The sequence below is a fragment of the Pipistrellus hanaki genome (assembly GCF_964339955.1).
Source record: "Pipistrellus hanaki genome assembly, chromosome: 8".
Taxonomy (NCBI): Eukaryota; Metazoa; Chordata; class Mammalia; order Chiroptera; family Vespertilionidae; genus Pipistrellus; species Pipistrellus hanaki.
In genome coordinates this window covers 54,520,212-54,541,682 of record NC_140510.1, presented here as the reverse complement: position 1 = coordinate 54,541,682, position 21,471 = coordinate 54,520,212, and the positions used below count along the sequence as shown (strand labels likewise).

The 21,471-nt window shown below is 51.5% G+C and overlaps 1 protein-coding gene across 1 annotated transcript in view; it reads right to left on the bottom strand.

Annotated features, from left to right (window-relative positions):
* The window catches only part of ANKMY1 (ankyrin repeat and MYND domain containing 1), a 37,446-nt gene that overhangs the window by 15,800 nt on the left and 175 nt on the right, over positions 1–21,471 (bottom strand). The window contains exons 2-11 of the mRNA XM_084891369.1: positions 19,024–19,213; positions 16,956–17,099; positions 13,087–13,559; positions 11,546–11,762; positions 11,002–11,166; positions 6,872–7,275; positions 4,163–4,334; positions 2,820–2,960; positions 2,318–2,452; positions 37–144 (exon numbers count right to left, since the gene is read on the bottom strand). Of these exons, the coding sequence (XP_084747495.1) occupies positions 37–144; positions 2,318–2,452; positions 2,820–2,960; positions 4,163–4,334; positions 6,872–7,275; positions 11,002–11,166; positions 11,546–11,762; positions 13,087–13,559; positions 16,956–17,099; positions 19,024–19,065 (2,001 nt within the window). The 5' untranslated portion in view covers positions 19,066–19,213. The remainder of the gene's footprint in view (positions 1–36; positions 145–2,317; positions 2,453–2,819; positions 2,961–4,162; positions 4,335–6,871; positions 7,276–11,001; positions 11,167–11,545; positions 11,763–13,086; positions 13,560–16,955; positions 17,100–19,023; positions 19,214–21,471) is intronic.

Below are 21,471 nucleotides of genomic sequence, written 5' to 3'. Positions count from 1 at the left end.
CTGCAGATGGCCCTCAGGGATGCAGGACGTGCTCACCAGGTCGTTCCCACTGGCGATGGACAGGGAGAGCGGGGAGTGGCCGCCCCACAGCAGGCTGCTGTTGGCTTTGTGGGAGAGGAGGAGGTGGACGACATCCCTGGCGTACTGGGTGGGAAAGGCAGAGGACAGCAGGTTAAGAGGCCCAAGTCTCAAGTCCCCGGAGCACCTGGCATGGATCATTAACTCAGACATCCTGAAATCAACTACTATTTCCTCCTCCTCAGAACCTTGCCTGGCACAGAGAGTTCTGAATTCTAGGTAGATGAATTCTAGGTGCGTCAATCCTCAAAGTGAAAAGATATTTTCTAAACATTCATTTATTTCCAATGAAAAACGGGAAGGACAAATGATGGGTGAATTTATTTAAAACTTGTTTTCAAAGGAATGAGAGAGTCAGGATTTTATGACCATCATGGTAGGTGCAGAGCAGGTGTGGCCGGGGAACGTGCCCTTCACCAGGGCTTAGGATCCTCTAGAACACAGCAAGTGAAAGAAGCCTAACCGACCCTGCCAGTGTAGTTCAGTGGTTAGAGTGTCGGCTTTCAAACCAATGGGTTGCAGGTTTGATTCCCAGTCAAGGGCACATATCTGGGTTGCAGGTTCAATCCCTGGACTCTGTTAGGGTGCTATAGGAGGCAACCAATCCATGTGTTTCTCTCACATCTATGATTCTCTCTACCCCTTCCACTCTCTCTAAAAAATCAATGGAGAAAATTATCCTTGGGTGAGGATTAACAACAAAGAAGGCCATCGGGCTGAAAGGAGACCTTCAGCATTGGAGGGCCACTGTATCCTTCCGGCCCTTCCCCTCTGGGGAACCCCGATTTTCCCTCTACCCCCTCATTTCCCAGAACTGCTCACAAGCTGGACTGCTCCCCTCCAAGCTTACTCCCCTTTTCAAGCCTCACTGGCAAGGTCATAAAGCTCCTGGGAAAGCTTCCCCAGCCCGTCTCTCCCCGGGGGACACAGATGTGATGGCTGGGCGGCCATCGCCACCTAATGATTACGATGCTTCTGTCTCCCAACTTTGCTTCCCCGTAGTTTTCCCAGTCTGGAGTCAGCACAGAGAACACCGGTGTGTGAGTTGGCAAGCACTGCGTTCAAAGCCCAGGCCTTGCACTTACTGGCTGGGGCCTTCGCCAGCCTGCCTCTCGGGGCCTCTCTGTCGCCATTCCTAACGTAGGCCCATGGCACCCCTCAGAAAGTTCCAGCAGGATGGTGGCCCAGGCTCAAGGAGGCTCTGACGAGAAGAAAGCTCTGAAGCAGGAGGTCTGCAGGTGCCTCCCACCGCCCCTTCCCAGCGTTGCCCAAGCGCCACCCTCACGCAGGCCCTTGCACTCTCATGACAGGATGGCATATGTGGTCATCACCCTATTCAGTGGCAAACTGCCAGTGCCACAGCTCGTGAGGCCAGCCATTGGTGTAATTTTATAAGAGGGTAAATTGAGGCTCAGTTTACTATGTGCTCAGCAGCTTACTGGTCGTGCCAGCCTTGGCCACTATGATACAAAGCCCACACCTGGTGATTCCCAGTACCCCCATGCCCACCCTGGCCATTCGGCCTCTGCGTCGAGGAATTAATCCCAAGGCCCACGGGAGGCAGTGTCACAGGGCCAACGGGCCCTCTGGGCTCTGCAGGACCCCATCCCTGCGTGAAACCAAGTCTGCGGATGACTGAGACACACAGCCCAGTTCCAGCGCATGCCGGCCACGCCCAAATATGTTTGAGCAGGCACCACACAGAGAAAGTGATACCACACCAAGATCCATGTGCTTGCTGACACGGGTGTGGACGTGTATCCCTTAAACGTGTTCTGGAACAGCACTTCCACGCATGAGTTACAGGCAGGGCCGGCTGACACTCTCTACTGTGCTTTAACCTAGTGGATCCCATTTCACTGTGGACAGGAACCACTCATCTGTTCTGAAACTCACTCAGGCAGGATGGTCTGAGGCCAACACCCCAAGGTCTGTCCCCTCAGCCGACCCCCCCCCCCCGCCACGGCTACTGACTCACCCTCCTGCCCCAAACACCCAGCTACACATGTGCACAGGCACTACCCAAGCACACATACATGTGTGTGTACATGTGTGCATATGTGTACACACGTGTGCTTGTCTGGAAATAGAACTCACACAGCCATGCCGATATACATGCAGGTACGTGTGTGGACACAGAGCATGCATGTGCACATGTACGTAACTGCACTTGCGTGTGCACACCCAGGACACACACAAGGGCACACAGCTCCCGGCCGCCCCAGATGGCCCTGCCTACCTTGTAATTGTCCTCCCGCTCACAGGCCACATGCAAAGCTGTCCTGCCCCCCTCTTCAGGGACAGTGCTTGCCCTACGGTAGATGCTGGGCGGGCCTACTTCGTTGTTGAGCTTCATGCTTGAATACAGGACTGGCTGTGTGCAGACAGAGGGGTCAGGTCCTGGCCCCAAGACTCTCCCCAAGTGCTCAGAGACCTCCACCTGCCCGACCTCCACCTCTCAGGCTGTGCTAAGAACCCCCAGCAGGTGCAAGCTCACACAGAGGAGCAGGATGCCCTCCTCCTCAGACTGGGGATCTGAAGCAGCTTTCCGTGAAACGGTCTCCTGTGTGCATGCCCCAAGCCCTCCTCTCCCACTCTCACACAGGTGAGTGCTGTTTTGGGGTGCACAGAGCATCAACCAACCTCTACAGGGACAAGTGGAATTTTGAACTAAATGGACAACACTGCAGAGTGACCCCAGGCTCCCTAGCGCCCCCTCTCCTGCATGGCAGGTGACCCACCTTGCTCAGTCTATACACATCGTCTTGGTCAGTTGCCCTGGCGTCCACATCCGTGATGGCGTGGAGCAGCAGCTCTGTTATCTTGACACCCTCCTCCCCGGGAAGGGCAGCTGCAATGTGGAGGGGGGTCAAAGCCATCAGCTGCAGAGGAAACGCAGAAGGAGTTAGGGTGAGGTGCTGCTCCCCAGGGTGCCAGGGCATGTGCAGGGTGAGAGCCCGGGCCAGTCCTAGAGTGCCATGCCCAGCACTGCCCTCTCACCATCCCCAGGGAACATTCAGGACAAGGAGGCCTCCCACACGGACCATGGGCATGTCCATTTCAATTCATAAGATGTATCTGTCTGCCCGGGCCACAAACAGGAGCACAGGCCCGGTGCCAGCTTCATTTGAGACCACCTGTCCCTGCCTCCCTCCAAGAAGAGCCCATCTTCCCTGCCAGGCGCTTCTTCAGATGCCACTGCAGACGGCCATGCAGCTCCCGATGCCAATCCCTACCCAAGACCTATCGTCCACTCACAGCAGCCCCTGGCATCGGCTGAGAGAATCAATAGAGGACTGTCTCTAGGATACCCAGTCAGCACTGACCACATGGAGATGGTCAGGGGGCATGGTCCTGGAGGAGGCACAGCCAACTCAGAGAGATCCCAGCCAGGAACACAGGGTGCACCTCGGGCCAAGGCGGAGGACTCGCCAACCCTCCACACAGGATCCGTGGGAACGGAAAAGGGCCCCTGGAGAAAGGCTGAAGGGACGCTCAGAAACCACTGACATCAGTCCGCTGGGCACAGCGAGGATCTGGGTGTTCTCCTGGTGCCAGTAATCCTGGCAACTCAAATATTTCAATGAAGCGAAACTTCCATTTGAAGATGAATGTAAATAATTGATTCTTGGTTTGGGATGGATAGACAGATGGATAGATGAGGATGACTACAAATTTACAGTCTGCAACCTTAGTTTTAAAGATGGAGTCCAATCAGTAAATGTAAAAAGCTATTATGAATTATCCAGGGTCTCACATAAAGACTTATCTTTATCTTATCCTCAGAAAAAAAGGAAAAAAACGGCCTGGCCAAGGAGCCTGAAAAGTGAAACCCATCTACCCCTGAAAGTAACGGCAGAGGCCAAACAAAACCGCCAGCCATCCCATCGACACCCTCTGAACACAACAAAGGCCTGCATACAGGCGGGTGGCTCACACAAGCAGAGTAGAAAAACAGATGCTGACAGTGAGGTTCGAAACCTATCACTCTGACCTCATGCTAGGAGCAGTCCTCTGAATCCTGCCCGCCGCCTTGCTCCCTGCACCTCTGGCCTACCTCTGGGGACCCTACCTCTGGCCCTACCTCTGGGGGTAACTGGATGTCAGTCCTGGCACCACTCTCCAGCAGCAGCTTCACCCCGTCCACGTCCCCGGCCTTCACAGAGAAGAACAGGACCTGCATGGGCACGCGGCACAGGTTGGGGTCAGCGCCTCGGTGCAGCAGGCGTTTGATGGTCAGCCACCTGTTTCTGTGTCTGAAAGGATCAGTATGACATGTCACAGGCTGGAGGAGAGGCAGGTGCTCCCCAGTGGAGGACGCTCAGACACACTGACCTCATGGTGCTCTGAGCCCCAGTGTCCTGCCCTCCCAAGACCTCCAGCCCCTACACAGGAATAGAGCAACCCATCTCACCACACCACCCAAAGCGAGCCAGCGGGGCAAGTGCAAGTCCAGCTGTGGCCCTGCCTGGCATTGGCTCTCGGGGTCACTTAGCCTCACTGAAGTCACTGTGTGTTGGAGTGTGGGGTGGGGACCAGACCCCCCTTCTGTGGTGGCTTTGAGGTGATGACAGAGAGTACCTGGAACACCAGGGTTCGAGGTTGTACCATGCACACCAGACATGCGCATACTAACATCCATACATGCAAATGCACACCACACACATAAATACACACAAATATATATCACACCACATACACAGTGACTCACACACCGCATACACACACACCACACCACATACACACACTGACACATACCGCACACACACAAATACATACTACACCACATGCACATACTAAAAAATACCACACACACATACACAAATACATACCACACCACATACACACACTGACACGCATACACATCTCTTATTGGGGAAAGATGGCCCGAAACCTGGGCTTGAGGGGCCCAGTTGGGTGGGCTTGAATAGCAGCCGGAGAGGCAAAGAGAAGGGCTGTGCTGAGGAGCTGAGCCGGTGGCGAAAATGGCGGAGGGCAGCACAGAACCAGGATGGGGTGGGCAGGAGAACAGTGGAGAGACCAGGTCACTGTAAAGCAGTGGTTCTCAAACTTCCTGCTCTCAGGACCCCTGTCCACTCTTAAAATTCTCTGAGGACTCCAAAGAGCTTTTGTTTATGTGGATTCTATTCATCCATGTCTAATGTATTACACATTAAAACTGAGAATGTTTAAAATCCTTACTAATACATTTAAAAAGTAACAATAACAAAATCATTGCATAGTAACATAAAATATTCTTGTGGAGAATATGTATCTTGCTGCACCAGAACCCCCAGAGGGATCCTCCGACTGCTCCTGAGATGTCGGGACTTGGTCATGTGGACAGACTGCCCACAGTCGGCCCCAGGTGGATGTGTCATGAACAGTATGCAGTGCATGTAAACGCTCCAAAACTCTAATTCCCACTTCAAAGCTGGGATGTCATCACTGTCAATGGTGTCAACTGTCCTTAAAGGGAAAGCTAACTGTTAAGAGAGTGAATGACTGCCATGTGCCAGCCAATCATGCTGTCAAGTAAATATGGTGGCCATGGGGAGGGCTGGTGACTTTGTGTCGCTCAAGCCATTGAAGTGCTTTCCCTCCAAAACCTTCCAACTGTGGTTTGAAGCAGACATGCTTTAGGCATCCTCCCCACCTTGTCACACAGAATGTTAAGAGGCCTGGGCTCATGGCCAAGATGTAATAAATCAGCCTTAGTCGGTTTGGCTCAATGGATAGAGCGTCGGCCTGCAGACTGAAGGGTCCAAGATTCGATTCTGGTCAAGGGCACATGCCTGGGTCGCAGGTTTGGTCCAAGGTGCAGGAGGCAGCCAATCAATGATTCCCTCTCATCATTAATGTTTCTATCTCTCTTTTCCTCTACCTTCCTCTCATAAATCAATAAAAAACATATATATTAAAAAAAAAAAAAAAAAAAAAAGATGTAACAGGCCTGACCAATTTGGCTCAGTGGATAGAGCATCAGCCTTCAGACTGAAGGGTCCCAGGTTCGATTCCGGTCAAGGGCATGTACCTTGGTTGTGGGCACATCCCCAGTGGCAGTGTGCAGGAGGCAGCTGACTGATGTTTCTCATCAATGTTTCTGACTCTCTATCCCTCTCCCTTCCTCTCTGAAATCAATAAAGATATATATATATATATATACACACACACACACACACACACATATATATATATATATATGCACTTTTTTAAAAAAAATGTAACTAATCATTCATTTCTGTGGTGTCAGCAAGTGCAATTCCAAGTGAAACCAACATTCTATTGTGCATGTGTTGCATAGGTGAAGAAATGTCACACAACTGTCACATAATCATGTCACATGACCATCATACAACTGTCACACAAGTCACATGACTATCACACAGACTTAGGATTGGTATGAGAATCATTTCAACCATGCAGATGGTCTGAGAAAGGGTCTGAGACACTCCAGGGGACCTGAGACATAATTTGAGAACCACTGGCACAGACTGTGAGGAGGGGAGCAGGGTACATTTATGAGTGAGTATATGGGGGTGAGTGTGTTGCGCCCACTGCCCATGTGCCAGTCTGGGACACATTCCTGGACTCCCTCCTGCCTATCCCTCAGAATCCATAGGCAGGCCCCCCAGCACCAAGCCACCAGAGAAGTCTCCCCCGCAAGACCAGTAGAGATCAGGCACAGGCACTAGGAAACATCCCCTCCCAGGGGAGCAGGGAAGCGATGCTGAGGCTGCGACTCACCCTGAACATGACCCTCGGCCCTGCTGCCCACACACCAGCCACCTACTTGATCATGGTCCATGCCATCTGCCTCATGGTTCCTTTGTCAGAGATGGCCTCACTGAAGGGCACCTTGAGGAAGCTGTAGGACTTGGCGCTCTTCTCCAGTATATTAAGTGACAACTCAATGGAGTAGTTGTGCACACCGAGGTTAGACTCAAAGTTGGTCTCACTGCTGCACTGCGTGCCGTGGTCCAAGTTCTCCAACACATCTTCCACGCCCTGGTCACTGATGCTGACGCTGCCCTTCGGCAATGTGGGCTCCCACTTCTGGAGGCTGTCCCTTTGGTTGGTGGACTTCTGGCTTTCTGGGCTGGGTACCAAGTCGTCATTGAAGACTGAGTCTGAGTCATGGAATGTGAAGGAGTAGTGGTGACTACCTGAGAGTTTGTGAACTTCCTTTGGAAAGCACTAAAAAAATATATCATTAGAAGGGAAAAGATTAGCGTGGCAACCCCAATAAACACCTTCTTTCCCAAGGATCTGTGCTCATGGCCGAGAGCGGCCTTCACAGGACTTGGGCTAACAGTGCTGAGACAGTAGTGCCCATGTGCCTTCCCTAAAATCCACAGAGAGGCAGCAAATGCCTTGGAGGCACTGCACAGATACCTGAGCCATACAGCATCCACTAGCCATGCATGGTCACAGCACAGAGCAAGACCCTCCCGACACCGGACACATGTAAGTGGGAAGACACCAGAATAAGAACATGAAGTGTCTCCCCACTGGCTACACACTGAAGTGTCAACCAAGGGTCAGTGGCACCAGTTCACCTCCACAGGAATCCTCAATTTGGGGGGTGTGGGGGGTGTGAAGAAAACTTTATTCAGAGAAAACAGCTCAATAGTGGTACAGCACAGCTGTGAAAACACCACCACTATGAAGCTTACACCAAGGAAATGCAGATAGTCTTTGTTCTCTAGTGCAGTGGTCGCCAACCTTTCAGACCTGATGGCCCACCAGTGGCCTGCAGACCACTGGTTGGTGACCACTGCTCTAATCAGAAGGGAAAGTGTGTTCTCCAAATCAGAGGGGAGTTGGCTTATAGAGAGATAGGAGTCCCCACCGCTGATCCCTAATTGATCCATCTTCACGCAAATGAGGACTCCAAATGCTTGCAATCTGATTGGTCCAAAAGACATTGTCTTAATGGGTCAGGCCAGAAATCAACTGCTCTGATTGGTCAGTGAAGATGACGGTAGGGTGGCAGGTGGGGGACACACAGAGGATTAATATAGCTCTGATTGGATTGGAATAGCCTCAGTCCTGTTGGTTGAAATAGGATTCTGGGAACTCCTCTATAAGGGCTGACTCAGATGGCAAAGACATGCTACAGGCAGGCAGTTAAGTGCAGAGGCAGGTAGTTGAGTGCAGGCTTCTATCCAACATGCAGTTTGTATGAAAGGACCCTATGTAGAAATGGCTGCTAAGCTCTGATTTTGTTAGTTTGTTTTTTAATTTGAGCCCAGTGAGCCACTAGGAGCCCTTCTTAGTAGATATCTTCTTTCTCAGGGCCCATAGAAGTGATAGGTCATGGATTCATCAGATTAAATAATCTTAATAAAATTAATTCCATCTTTAACACTTTTGTGTGGCTTCTAGAAAATTTTAAAAATTTTAAATCTGTGAGCTGTAGCTCACAGTACATTTCTTTGAGGTGACCCTGTTCTTCAAAAGCCTGCCTTCTCCAAGGGTGGACCGCAGACCAGCATCAGCATTGCCAGCAACACACATTCGTGGGTCCCACCCCACACCTACTGAGGCAGGGAAGCTGGGGGTGGGGCCCAGCCACCATTATTCTTTTCAGTAAATACTTAAGGTTTGGGGGCCTAGGAGCCTGAATTGACTCCAGCCTTGTGACACAAACCAGCTGCGACGGTGCATGGTTGACATGGCCACGTGCCCACAGCCTCACCTATAAGGACAGTCCTGCTCCAGGTGGCTCCACAATCGCTCACACTTGTGAGCCACTGTCCTTGGGGCAGAGCAGGGGTCAGAGAGGAGCCTAACCCCACAGAGAGGAAAAACACGCAGCTGGGTAGAGGGAGGCACAACCCTTCACCAACCACATGCAGCAAGCGAACCTGTAAGTCTATTCTCATGCATATTCATGAGAGAACAGGGGAAACTGAACATGGATGGATTATCAGAGCACATTAGAAAATTCCACTTGATTTTTAAAGCTGCGAGAGCAGTGTTTGCGGTTGTGTTAAAAAGACAAAGAGCCGAAACCGGTTTGGCTCAGTGGACAGAGCGTCGGCCTGCGGACTGAAAGGTCCCGGGTTGGATTCCGGTTAAGGGCATTTACCTTGGTTGCAGGCACATCCCCAGTAGCGGGTGTGCAAGAGGCAGCTGATAGATGTTTCTCTCATTGATGTTTCTAACTCTCTATCCCTCTCTCTTCCTCTCTGTGAAAAATCAATAAAATATATATATTTTTAAAAATAAAGAATTAATTTACTCTGAGTGTATGAGGTTGCCTCTTGGTACCAGGTCCTTGAGGATGCTCAGCCCCTGTACCCACTGCTCCTTCCTCTGCTGACTCCAGACTCCCCTGAGCCCACATCCCCTGGAGTGACTGTGGGGACCAAGCAGCCCTGTCCACCTGAGAGGCTGCCACTGAAGGTGACTCGGCATGAGAACAAGAATCACCACCATCGCTGTTCATGAGATCACCTTTGAACTTGAAAGCCAGTCGTTATTGTAGTGAACAATTTCTGACCGAGAAACACTGAGCATACACACCCATGAGACATAAACTAATGCTGCTGTAAAGGCAGAAAGGACAGCTTCAGCGTCCAAACCCCCACTTCTGGCTTTTGGCCTGCATTCTCATCAGTCCTGGTCACAGAGTGTCTGCAAACAGCCTGACCACGTGCCCTTCAGAGTGAGCACAGAGGAAATGAGGAGGCCCAGGGGCTGAGCGCGTCTCCTGACACATCAGGGACCACAGGCAGGCCCACCAGACAGAAGCCTAAGGCCACTTGGGTGGGAGGCCTCTCTCTCCTGCCTGCTGCACACTGGACCGCTCGGGCAGCAGCTCTGGGCTCCTCCCCACACATGCCTCTCACCACCAGGTTGGGCTGGTGGCCTCTGAGCTCCCACGCAGGACTTGAACTTGAGAAATGTGAGTTAGAGGAAGCATCTGGTCCCCTGAGAAACTCTGTCTGTGGGGGGACACAGGATGGGCTGAGAAAAAGCCTTTTCCGGAGAAAGAGCTTGAATGGATTGGGAGGAGGCGAGGGATGAATACAGGCTCGTTGAGCCACAGGGACATTTTTCAGATTGAACTCAGAAGCACCACACAGGAGGCCCAAGACCACAGCAGGAAGAAGCCCTCACCCCCTCCCAAGGCTTTCTTAGTGGATGTCGGGCTCGCACCATCAGGGTCCAGGGTCTGCCTCCTAGGGGTGGGGACCTCCCTCTGTGGGTGTGGCCCACTGCCCACGCTCAGAAGATGTGGACACCAGGTCTGCCTGCACTGCAGAGAGCCAGCCCCTGCACTGCGACTTGTCTCTGAGGCTGGGCTGAAATGGGGGACGAATACCTCCAGGCAGAAAGGAATCAGAGGTCCCACAACAAATTTAACACGGGCTGACCTGTGACCCACATCTGGGCAAGGCATGTGCAACTTAACTATGGGGATTTCATCGCTGTGCCACCATCAGAGGCACCTACACAGACTAGATGGTACAACCCACCCACACCTGGGCTGTGTGGGTGTCCCTGTCATAAGTGCGTCATCATTGATCAAACTGTCACCCACAAAAACCAGAAGCAGGAGCTCAAACTAGCACTTATCTGGGGACATTTAGACAGCACCACTCTAAGAGGAGGACCATGAGGGGTGTCTCGGGGCCCCAGCTGCTGTGCATGTGGCTATTAGGACACATGTCCCTCAGAGTCCTGGCAGCAAGCTCTGAACACCCTAGTGAGTGTGCACACTCTGTCCCTGCCTCCCGGCCGCCGGCCTTATGGTCTTTCCACCCATCTGAACCTGGTCCGTGTGGGAAGGGGAAGCTGGTGGGCAGCTGGGAAGAGAGAGAGAGATGATGGTAGCAAACAGGGGCAGAGGGAGCGGGTAGGTGGACGGTGGATGGTGGACACTGAGCCAGGCCGCTGGGGCCCACAGCTCACCTGGAGCTGGGGCACCGTCCTCTCGGCGATGTTGGGCCTGAAGGACGTGGCTGGGTAGTAGAGGAGGAAGCACATGTTGAGAGGCGTGAGGCCCTCGTCCGTGCACTTGTTCACGTCAGCCCCGTTGTCCAGCAGCAGGTTGACAATGTTAATGTGACAGTTAATCTGGAGGGAGAAGGCCGGTCTCACAAGGACAGCAAGCTCCCTCAGCCGGGGGCGAGACGGGCACCTGATGCTCACATGGAAAATAGTTTCCCCGAGTGAGGCCTCACGCCAGCCTGAACTCTGGGACAGAGACATGAGCTCTCGCTTGGGCTGGGCAAGGGGCATCAAACATGTGACCAAAACATGTGACCAAGGCATGTGCCCTCACTCCACTTGACCCCATACGTCCCACTTCGAGTCTGGGAGGACTGCGGCTTCACCAAATGGAGAGGGAATGTCCCCCACCCACTCAAGGGTGCCATCACCAGGGGCCTCAAGGGTCAGTGCTCCTGCAGGGCAGCCCTGCAGCAGACACAGCATGGGAGGGAGGGATGCTCACTGCGGCTGCAGCGAGCACTGTGTAGCCCCGGGCGTCGGCCACGTCAGGACTGGCAAGGTTGTCCCTCAGGATCCCACAAATCCAGTCGTAGTTCCCTTCCTCAGCCTTCAGGATCATCTCCCTGGCAAGCCGCTCCTTGGGGCCACGGCATGCAAAGCTGCTCCGGTCCCCCTCCAGGATAGCGCCCATGTTCCAGCTGGAGTGCTCCTTCTTGTTCCTGGCAACACAGGAGCTTCAGTGGACCCAATGCCACCACTGAAGGGGCCGTCCTGAGCCCTCCTTCCCACATCGCTTCTCCTCCTTCCGGGGCCCAGAATGGCTCAGCCCTCCTTCTTCCCCTCCCGCTCAGCCATCGTCAGCGTGGAGGTGGCACACTGCCTGCAGGTGAAGATGCTCAGGCTAAGCATCTGCCCTGGGCAGCAGAGGCTGCAAGGAGCACACACACAGGCCTGGCACTCAGCACCAAGCAACCACATCCCAGCTCTGCCCTTTTGCTTTACTATTTGAGTAGAGGGCATGCAAGTCCCATGGTCCGTTCACCACACACACAGAATGAAGCCTATGTGCCCATAACCTCCTTCACAGTCAAGAACCTGCGGTTTTATGGTAGCTTCTGTGCCCAATATTCTTCATCGACTATGGGCTCAACTGATATTTGCATAATGGATGAGTGGATGCATCAATAGGTGAAGAAGCAGATGAATGGGTGGATGGGTTGATGGATAAATATGGATGAATAGATAGATGAGTGGGTGGATAAGATGGGTGAGTGGATGGATGGTTAGATGGATGGACGGATGGATGGATGGATGGATGGATGCATGAACAGATGTATAAATAGCCTCCTGTGCTCACAAACATGCATTCTAAAACAGTTTAGTGATATCCGAAGACAATTAAAGAAAAGGATTAAAATATTGAAAATTTTACTTAAGAAATCAGTTTCCCTTTGGTGCTGCCTATGGCAGGGCTGTGGGGTAGAGGTGCCTTTGGAGACCAGCAGAGCAGCTCTGTCTTTTCCTGGTCATCTTTGGAGAAGCCAGAGGCCTGGCCGGCCCCTAGCCCACTCTTGTCCTGCTCCCCCATCCTTGGCTCTCTGGCCAGATCCATATTAAGACAGCATGGTAATAACAGCCCCACTCTTTGTGTGGCCCTTGTGCAGAGACGGCCATCTAATCACAGGCAGGACCCTGCACAGGTCCGCAGATTGGAGCACTAGCTCTGACCTACGCGGAGGAAACATGCACAAGGCCCCAGCACCAGGGTGTGACTCAGCTCCATGGGATTAGGACTTTACCCTCTTCCATGCCCTGGCTCCACTCTCACCAAGCAGACTCCCTCAGAATAGGCCAGCAGATAGATCCCCCGCCACCACAGCCCTCCACATGCAGGGATGTCCCAACCCACAAGCCCTCCCACTCATCATTGGGCCGTGCCAGTCCGTTAAAAAAAAAGAAGCCTATTTACGTCAACCCGACAAATACCCTGGGCACCAGGACCATCAGGTCCCCCAGACATCACAGAACAGCAGCTCTGATTACCTGAACTTGTAAGCATGTTTTTGCATTTTGACCATCAAAGGGGTCTCATTTTTTATGAACCACGGTTCTCCGTCATCAACAAATGGAGGGATATCATTCAGGAAGATCCGGGAGTCCAACTCTCTTCGGAAAGAGCGGGTAATGGGCATGTGGGTGTTGTCGGTAGAGTAGAGGTACACTTCCGGGGACAGACTCAGGTCGTCATCCAGCAGCAACTGCTTATAGTCATAGAAAAATGGGTCCTGCTCCTCATGCAGGTCCCAGTGCATGGTCTCCTCGTCAGAGAGGCTGATTTTACCAGGGGAGTGCGTGAGGAAGCCCTCGAACTCCGGGTAACAGCTGATGGAGAAGCTGCAGGGTATTTCTGTGCACAGCTTGATCAGGTGCTCCCGGAACCACAGCCCCACATCCTGGCAGCCGTCGGGGTAGGTCTCAATGCCTGGCCCAAACCGCTCGTCTGCCTTGTACAGCCCCTGAAAAGCAAGTCCCGCCAGGGCAGAGGGAGGACTCAGCAGGGCTGTACTCTGCCACCAGTTTCTCAAAATCAAAGAAGAAATGTCTGCCGTAACCGGTTTGGCTCAGTGGATAGAGCGTCAGCCTGTGGACTAAAAGGTCCCAGGTTCGATTCCGGTCAAGGGCATGTACCTTGGTTGCTGGCACATCCCCAATAGGGGGTGTGCAAGAGGCAGCTGATCGATGATTCTCTCTTATCAATGTTTCTAACTCTCTATCCCTCTCTCTTCCTCTCTGTAAAAAATCAATAAAACATATTTAAAGAAAAAGAAGAAGAAGAAGAAGAAGAAGAAGAAGAAGAAGAAGAAGAAATGTCTTCATTTCCTCAACAAAATATCTAATGAGGCTTCCTATGTCCCAGATACAGGGACCAACAGTAAATGTGTAGTAAACAGACATTTCGGTGGACGATATGGTGGTCAGGGGCGGGCGGGACCTTTCTCAGAAAGTGGGGACAGGACCAGGGGTCTCAAGGTAGAGAAGTATGTGTGGGATGCCAGGACAGGCTCATTTCAGGGATCCCCCCACAGCTCTAACACTGGGGGCCCAGGCAGCTTGTGGGTGAGGTGCCAGGCTCCAGGTCAGACAAACCCCAGCAGGTGTGAGTGAGGAGGAGGAGGAGCTGACCCTTGCTGCCCATAAACCTGGCAGAATGTAGCCATTCCTGGGCTTTTCTGGATGCTTTCACCAGGTATGGAGATGGAACAGCTGGGAAGAACAAATGAGAAACTATGAGTGACAATACAGCCCCCAGAACAAGGGAGTCTGGCAGCACAGTTCCCTCCGGGAGCACAGAGACTGGCTCAGTTCCCAGGGACCTGATCTTTCCTGCGATGGTGTTGATGGATGTCTGGAGGTTGTGGGAGGGCAGGGGAATTTTTATGAGGAAATATCTTGTCATTAGAACTATAATCACAAATGTAGACTCTGCCAGTCACCCAATGGTTAAATAAGGAAGGTGTGTCCACAGATGCTACTTCTTGCAGGTTTTAAATTTTCTGCTTTTGGTATGTGTTGTCAACCAGTGGTCACTGGTGCTAATACAAGGACAATAGGAATCCCAAATTTGGGGTGCAGAAAAGAAGGACACTTTATTCAGGCTGTGAGCTGCTCTGTTTCAAGCAGGCCAGGAAAACTCATCATTTGGTGGAAAGGGAAAGTGCTTTAACAGACAGAAGTCCCTGCCCTTGGTCCCTGATTGGTCTGTCCCCTTGCAAATAAGGACTCCAATTGCTTGCTCTTTGATTGGTTCAAAAGGCACTTTCCTAATTGGACAGAATGAAGATGCTCTGATTGGTCAGTGAAGATGTTGATGGGGATATAGCTGCACTGCTCCATTTGAATGGTGAAAGCCTCAGTCCTATTGGTTGAAATAGGATTCCAGGACTCCTCTATAAGGGCTGGCTCAGATGGCAGAAATAGTGCAGACAGGCATTCAGTGTAGATGCTTCTCCCTGAAGTGCAGTTTGCATGAGAGGCCCCTGTGTCATCGTGTGTATTTTTAAATTTGAGTCCCGTTAGCCACCAGGAGCCCTCCTTAGTAGGTATCTGCTTTCTCAGGGTCCACATTGCTTACTTTTTTTTTTTTTTCATTCTTATTTTTTGTTAATCCTCACCTACGGATATTTTTCCACTGCTTTTGCAGAGAAGGGAGGGTGGGAGGGAGGAAAAGAGAGAGAAGCATCGATGTGACACATCCATTGGTTGCATCCTGTACACACCCTGACTGAGGGCAGGGAGTGAACCTGCAACCGAGATATGTGCCCTTGACTGGGAATTGAACCCTACACCCTTTGGTGCGCAGGTTGGTGCTTTAACCACTGAGATACCAACCAGGGCCACAGTATTTATTTTCGAGCAAAGAATCTTCAAGGAAAACATTCTAAAGGTCACCAGCAAACATGGCAGGATCCATGAGCAGGCCATGACCGCAACACTCTCTGGAAGCCAAGTTCATGCTGCCATCCATCCCTCAAGACCACAAGAAATGAGGGATTGTGAGCTGCTCCGAGGAGAGGGGCAGGAACATGTATGCATATTTGCTCAAATTTTGTAGGTGCAATGATAAAACATCAGCAATGACAAGGGCAGGTTTAGAATGTTAGAGAAAAGGATGGAGGCACGCTACTCTGGGTGGACCCGTTTGCTAGATTTGACTAGGAAAATATCAGTTTTGTACATAATTACAAAACTAAATTAAAGCAAGATTGAACAATAGACTCTTAAACCATGAAAGCAAAATAGCACAAGTGAATGTGGCTCTGTATCCAGTGGTGGATTAGCCCCAGAAAGGAATCCTTCTGTGGGATTTGACCCCGCATCCCTGGTGGACAGGCTGGGGGACAAATGGAAAGCCAAGGAATCTTGAACTGTCTTCAGAAACCATGATGGTGGTAGTGACGCTATGTTGTTATCCTAAAACCATTACACATATTTTATGAGACAAAGCAAATGAAAAATGTTGTTGATAGTTAGAAGTTGAGATTGTTAGGACTAAGAGAAATGTAGGCAGACACAGCAGCAGAGCTGTGAGTGAAAGCCCTACCCTCCCACAATGCAGCTGGAAATATTAGGAGAAACGGGTGATGTCTTTTCTTCTCAAGAAATATATTTCTGCCTTAGCCAGTTTGCTAAGTGGTTAGAGCACCAACCCTGGGACTGAAGGGCTGCAGGTTTGATTCCAGTCAAGGGCACATACCTTTGTTGCAGGCTCAATCTCCAGCCCCAGTTGGGGCATGTGCAAGAGGCAACCAATCCATGTCTTTTCTCTGTCTTTCCCCCTCCCTTCCACTCTAAAATTCAGTGGAGAAAAAATAGCCTTGAGTGAGGATTAACAAAGAAAAGGAAGAAAAAAAAGAAAGAAAGAAAGAAAGAAAGAAAGAAAGAAAGAAAGAAATTTACCTCTAAATCTATTACTGAAAAGGCCTAAAAATAACAACCACCCAACAAGGCAGTAAGGAGCACCCAGACTGTGGTCCCCAAACACTGTGTACCACTAAAAGGACCACACTCCCCAAATGGTCAATACTGGTCCAGGACGGGAAATGCATGAAGGATCTTAGAACTACTTGTCATCGCAGAAACCTACAGGAACTGTGTCAAAATCTCAAGAGCTAAACCACAGAGGCACTCCCTGACCAAAGGTGGGATAATCTGGGTATCAAATAGCGAAACAGTGGCAAAGGATTGAAATATACCAACTATGTTAAAATCCATGAGTTTATGAAGATACTAAAAAAAATTAACCATCATTGCCACCTGAAGGGTGCTAAGAAATGGATTTATGATGACCCTGCTTCTCACCTGCACATGTGGTGGCCCTGCCCCTTACTCACACTAAGGCCCCATCCCCTCACCTGGAAGAGCCTTGCCTTCATGTACATAGTTCCATAGCCTTCTCGGTAGCTGAGGTAAAACATGCCAGTGAAACTGGAGCCATCTGGCCACATGTAGGTGCCGAAGCCATGGCGGTGGTCCCGGTAAAACTGCCCATGGTAGGACTGTGGACAAAGAGCTCTGTGACAGGCATGTCTGAGAAGCTGCCCCTCACCACCCAGACCCTTACAGGACTCCTTCCAGCTGACCCACCATGTCTGGCCAGCATGAATGGGGACCAATGAGGTTATAAACTCTTGGGGTGCCTGGCCACAGGGTCCCCTTCAAGTTTGGTGGCCAACATGGCAGAGCTTGGTCACCCAAATCATGCACAGGGGGTGCCAGGCAGTCAGTCCCCCCAATGACTACACTCCCTTCTGCCTGGCTCAGGTGAGGGAGTGGAGGAGGTGTCAGAACTGCCAAGACATCCCGAGTCAGAAAGGGAGAGGTCATGATGGGGTCAGTGCCCACCCTGGGTTTAGGCAGAACCTGTCTCCCCTCAGGAGCTCTTGCCTGGGCTCAGCTTTCATCTTATCTGGCTTCCAGTCAGGTTCACAGACAGCAGGCTGGCCCAGGAATTGGGGGCTGCAGCCTCCGGGTCACCCATGTGGCCCTGGGGGGAAGGGTGTGGGCTCTGGTTAAGAACATGGATGTGGCTTTGATTTAAAACTCCTCCATGGATGGGGGCCTCTTTCTGTATTATGGGTGGGACTATCAGAGCCTTCCCTCCAATGGGACCCCAGAAGAAACAGAGAATGTGATGTCCAATCACCAGACTTGACTGTCATGTGTGTCAGACTGCTGCCTTCTGCAGCAGAGGCAGGCTGGGCAGCAGTCAGTCGACTGTCCATGCTCTGCACAAAGGGGATCCACTGTTGTCTGCTTCCTGTCCTTTTTCTTTCCTCTGGCAATTGAGATGGCTCCCCATTCATTTGTCAGTGGATTGACCCTACCTCCATCCCCCACACGTGTGGAATGCCTGGCCAGCCAGAGGACTCCAGTCCTAGCCTTGATTTGGGTTTGGCCACAGGGTCCTGCTAGGGTTTTTTCTTCTCTTCCAGGAGTTCATGATGCCACCCCTGTGGGCTTGCCAGATGGGCTTACAGTTACAAGAGCCAAGAAGGCCCTTTTCAGTTCAACCAGGTCTAATTGGGGTCTGCTGGTTACTCCTCCTGAGTCCGGCAGGGCCAGACACTGAGGAGCAAAGAGGCCCTCAGCTGGGGACCGCCTGCCTGCCTTCCATCAATATTCCATGTGTACGATGGTGTGGGGAGTCCATTCAACTGAAAAGTGAAAACCTATGCTGCACACTGTTTGTGTAGGACTGTGGGGCATTTACTAGTAACCACCAGCATGAGAAGATGCTGGCCACACCCAGCACTGGGCCAATGTCCCCATGCTTCCATCTATCCTCACCGGGCCCCTGCCCAGACCTAGGGCCTCATCTGATGAGCAGAGCGGACGTGCTCGGTTCTGTTCTTTCAATACAGTTAACGTGTTCAAGGCAACTGCTGGAGAGTGGCGCACCCTCTGCCTTCTGGCCTCTGGCTCACAAGCCTCCACGGCTGTAGAAGCGTCTGCTTGGTGGGTCCAGAGGTCCCTGCCAGGCCCTTGCTGTGCTCTCCCTTCACGGGGAGAACCTGGCATTGGGAGGACAGGTTGATGTACCCAAACCTCCCACCACCGTGAGAGGGCAGTCTGACCCCTGCACACCACAATGTCAGTTAAAAGAGAAATCAGCTAAGAACTAAGAAACGAATTTGAACAGGAGTCGTGACTGTCCTGGTGACCCCCACTCATGAGCAGAAACTCAGCTTGGGCTCAGGTTCCTGCTTGCCTGCCTGCCACTGTCCTGGTCACTGGAGGTCTGGGGATTCCTCCGAGCTTGGGGCCCATTCCAGGCATTTCTTGAGTAGGAAAAATGTTAGCCTGGCATCCCTTCTGTTGCTGGACCATGAGTTCATATCATACCCCTCTCAGAAGAAGAGAAATGGGCCCTGGTGGTTGAGCCCTGGGCCGGGAGGGAAGGAAGCATTGGAAGCCAGTTACCTCACCCGTAGGCCACGAGAATTCTCCATACCCCAGCTTCATGTCCAGCCCGAAATGCCCTCGGTAGACGCAGCCATCCTGCCACTCCTGCACACCTTGGACCAGCTGGATGTAGGTCTCCTTCAGGTCCTGCTCCCTAAGGGGGGGCTGGGACTCCTCCTCCTCCTCTTCTGGGACCTCTGGAATGTTCCTGCGGCATGAAGGGCAGCAAGATGGAAGAATCGAACTGGCAGAGTTCTTCAGAGGGACTGTGTGCCGAGAACCGCCCTCTACCACACCGCACCTCCCAACAACCCCAGGGCAAAGGCTGTTGGTATCCTCATTCCCCAGAAATGGAAACGGAGGCAGAGAGTATAGTGATTTCCCAGGAAGTGGAAAGTACTATAAGACTGTCTAACAAGGGTAATGGCATATAGCAACCACCCAGAGCTGGGCAGACACTGGTGGACCAATGGAACAGGCTAAGCAAGGAGAGGGAGCTTCGGGTCAAGTTAAAAAGCAACTTGAGGGTCAGAATGGACCCTTCAGAGGAAGGGCGGATGCAGGGTTGAATGGACGCTTGACAGGGCAGAAAATGTGTGCCAGGGCGGGCTTGCCTCTTTCCTGTTCTTGCTATCTAAGAGTACAGTCCTGACTCAAAGGTGGACCCAGTGTCACCCAGCACACACACACCCTCTCTGCCCCCTGCCCCCTCTGAAGGCCTGTTGGAGGGTGCTGCACCTGGGTGTCTGTCTAGACCCGTGCTGTTGTCAGGCTGCACACGGTATAGGAACACTCAGACTCCGAGCCCCCTCCACCAGCTGGCCCTCAAATGCCAGCCACGAGCCACAGAGGCCTGAAGCCTGCCCAACAAGGAGGGACCGGGCCGCTACAAACACAAGGATTTCTATTCCATATCGTTATATGCCTGAAGGAAGAAGCCAAGGATTGATACCAACATGCAACAATGATGAAGTCTGGGGTTCAGATATGCTTTGCTGTTGTTCTTTTGCTTACCTGTGTCTATGGGTTGAATTGTGTCCCCACCCCCTAAAATGTGTTGGAGTCCTACCCTTTCAGAACCTCACAACGTGACTTTATTTGGACTCTAATCCAATGTAACCATTGTCCTTATAAAAGAAAAAAAAGTTGGGACACAGAGGATTGCAGAGAGGTGACGTGTAGACAGAGAGAAGACAGCCATCTACATGCCTCGGGGAGAGGCCTGCCACAGACTCTTCCCACACCCTAAAAGAGAAACACCCTGCCCACGCCTCTTGGACTTCACACCTGAGAACAATAAATTGTTGTTTAAGCCACTTGCCTGTGGTTCTTTGTTTGAGCCCTGACAAATTAACATGCCAGTATTTTCTCATTTTCCACATGGCACAGATATGACTTGTTAATAAAATTTAAAAAATTAGTATTAATGAGGAGGAAAGATAACTGAGAGTAAGAAAGGAGAAATAAAAATTTTCAAAAATTTCCCTAAAATAATAAATGAAAATGATTTTGAGGTTAAATAAGAAAATCATACGGTGCAACCAATCAGCTATAAGGCCCACTTCGGGGTCACTGGAAATGATCAGCTGGCAAGGTACACACGAGTTTGACCACTTGGCTCTGTCACCAGATAGTTCCTTACTTCCTCATGTCAGGCTGCGGCAGCGGCTATAACAAACTCACAGATGGGCAGCTTACACAACAGACATTTATTACTCCCAGTTCTGGAAGCTGGAGACTCAAGGTCAGGTGCCTGAAGACTCTGTTCTCGGTGTTTTCACATGCTGGAGCGTGGAAGCTGTTAGTCTCCTCTTGTAAGGACAGTAATGCCATCATGGGGCCCCACCCTCAGGATCTCACCTAATCCCAATTACCACACGTACCTCCCAATATTATCACGTTGTGGTTAGGGATTTTACATAGGCTTTTCAGGGGTGGGGGGGGACACAATTCAGTCCATAAACGAGACAAACTGCCCTAGCCAGCTTAGCTCAGTGGATACAGCATCAGCCTGCGGCCTGAAGGGTCCCAGGTTCGATTCCAACCAAGGGCACATGCCTGGGTTTCGGGCTTGATCCCCAGTAGGGGGTGTGTGGGAGGCAGCTGATCAATGATTCTCATCATTGATGTTTCTATCTCTCTCTTTCTCCCTTCCTCTGAAATCAATAAAGAAATATATTTTTTTATAAAAAGAGAGAGAGACAAACAGAGTGGGGTTAGAGGGTGGATTGCTCCTTGATCTGAGAGAAGCACCTGGCCCAAAATAGGCCTACCAAGTATCAGCTCTCACATCAACACCCTGTGAAGAAGCTATGTCAACCCAGGACTGGGAACCCCATGGTGTAAAGCAAATGCCCTAAGACTGGGAGGTGACAGGCAAGCCCAGAGTGGGCAGGCTAGATGGAAGGTGCAGAGATCAGGCTCTGGGGCCCAGTCGCCCATTATGGTAATTTTCCTCAGTGGCTG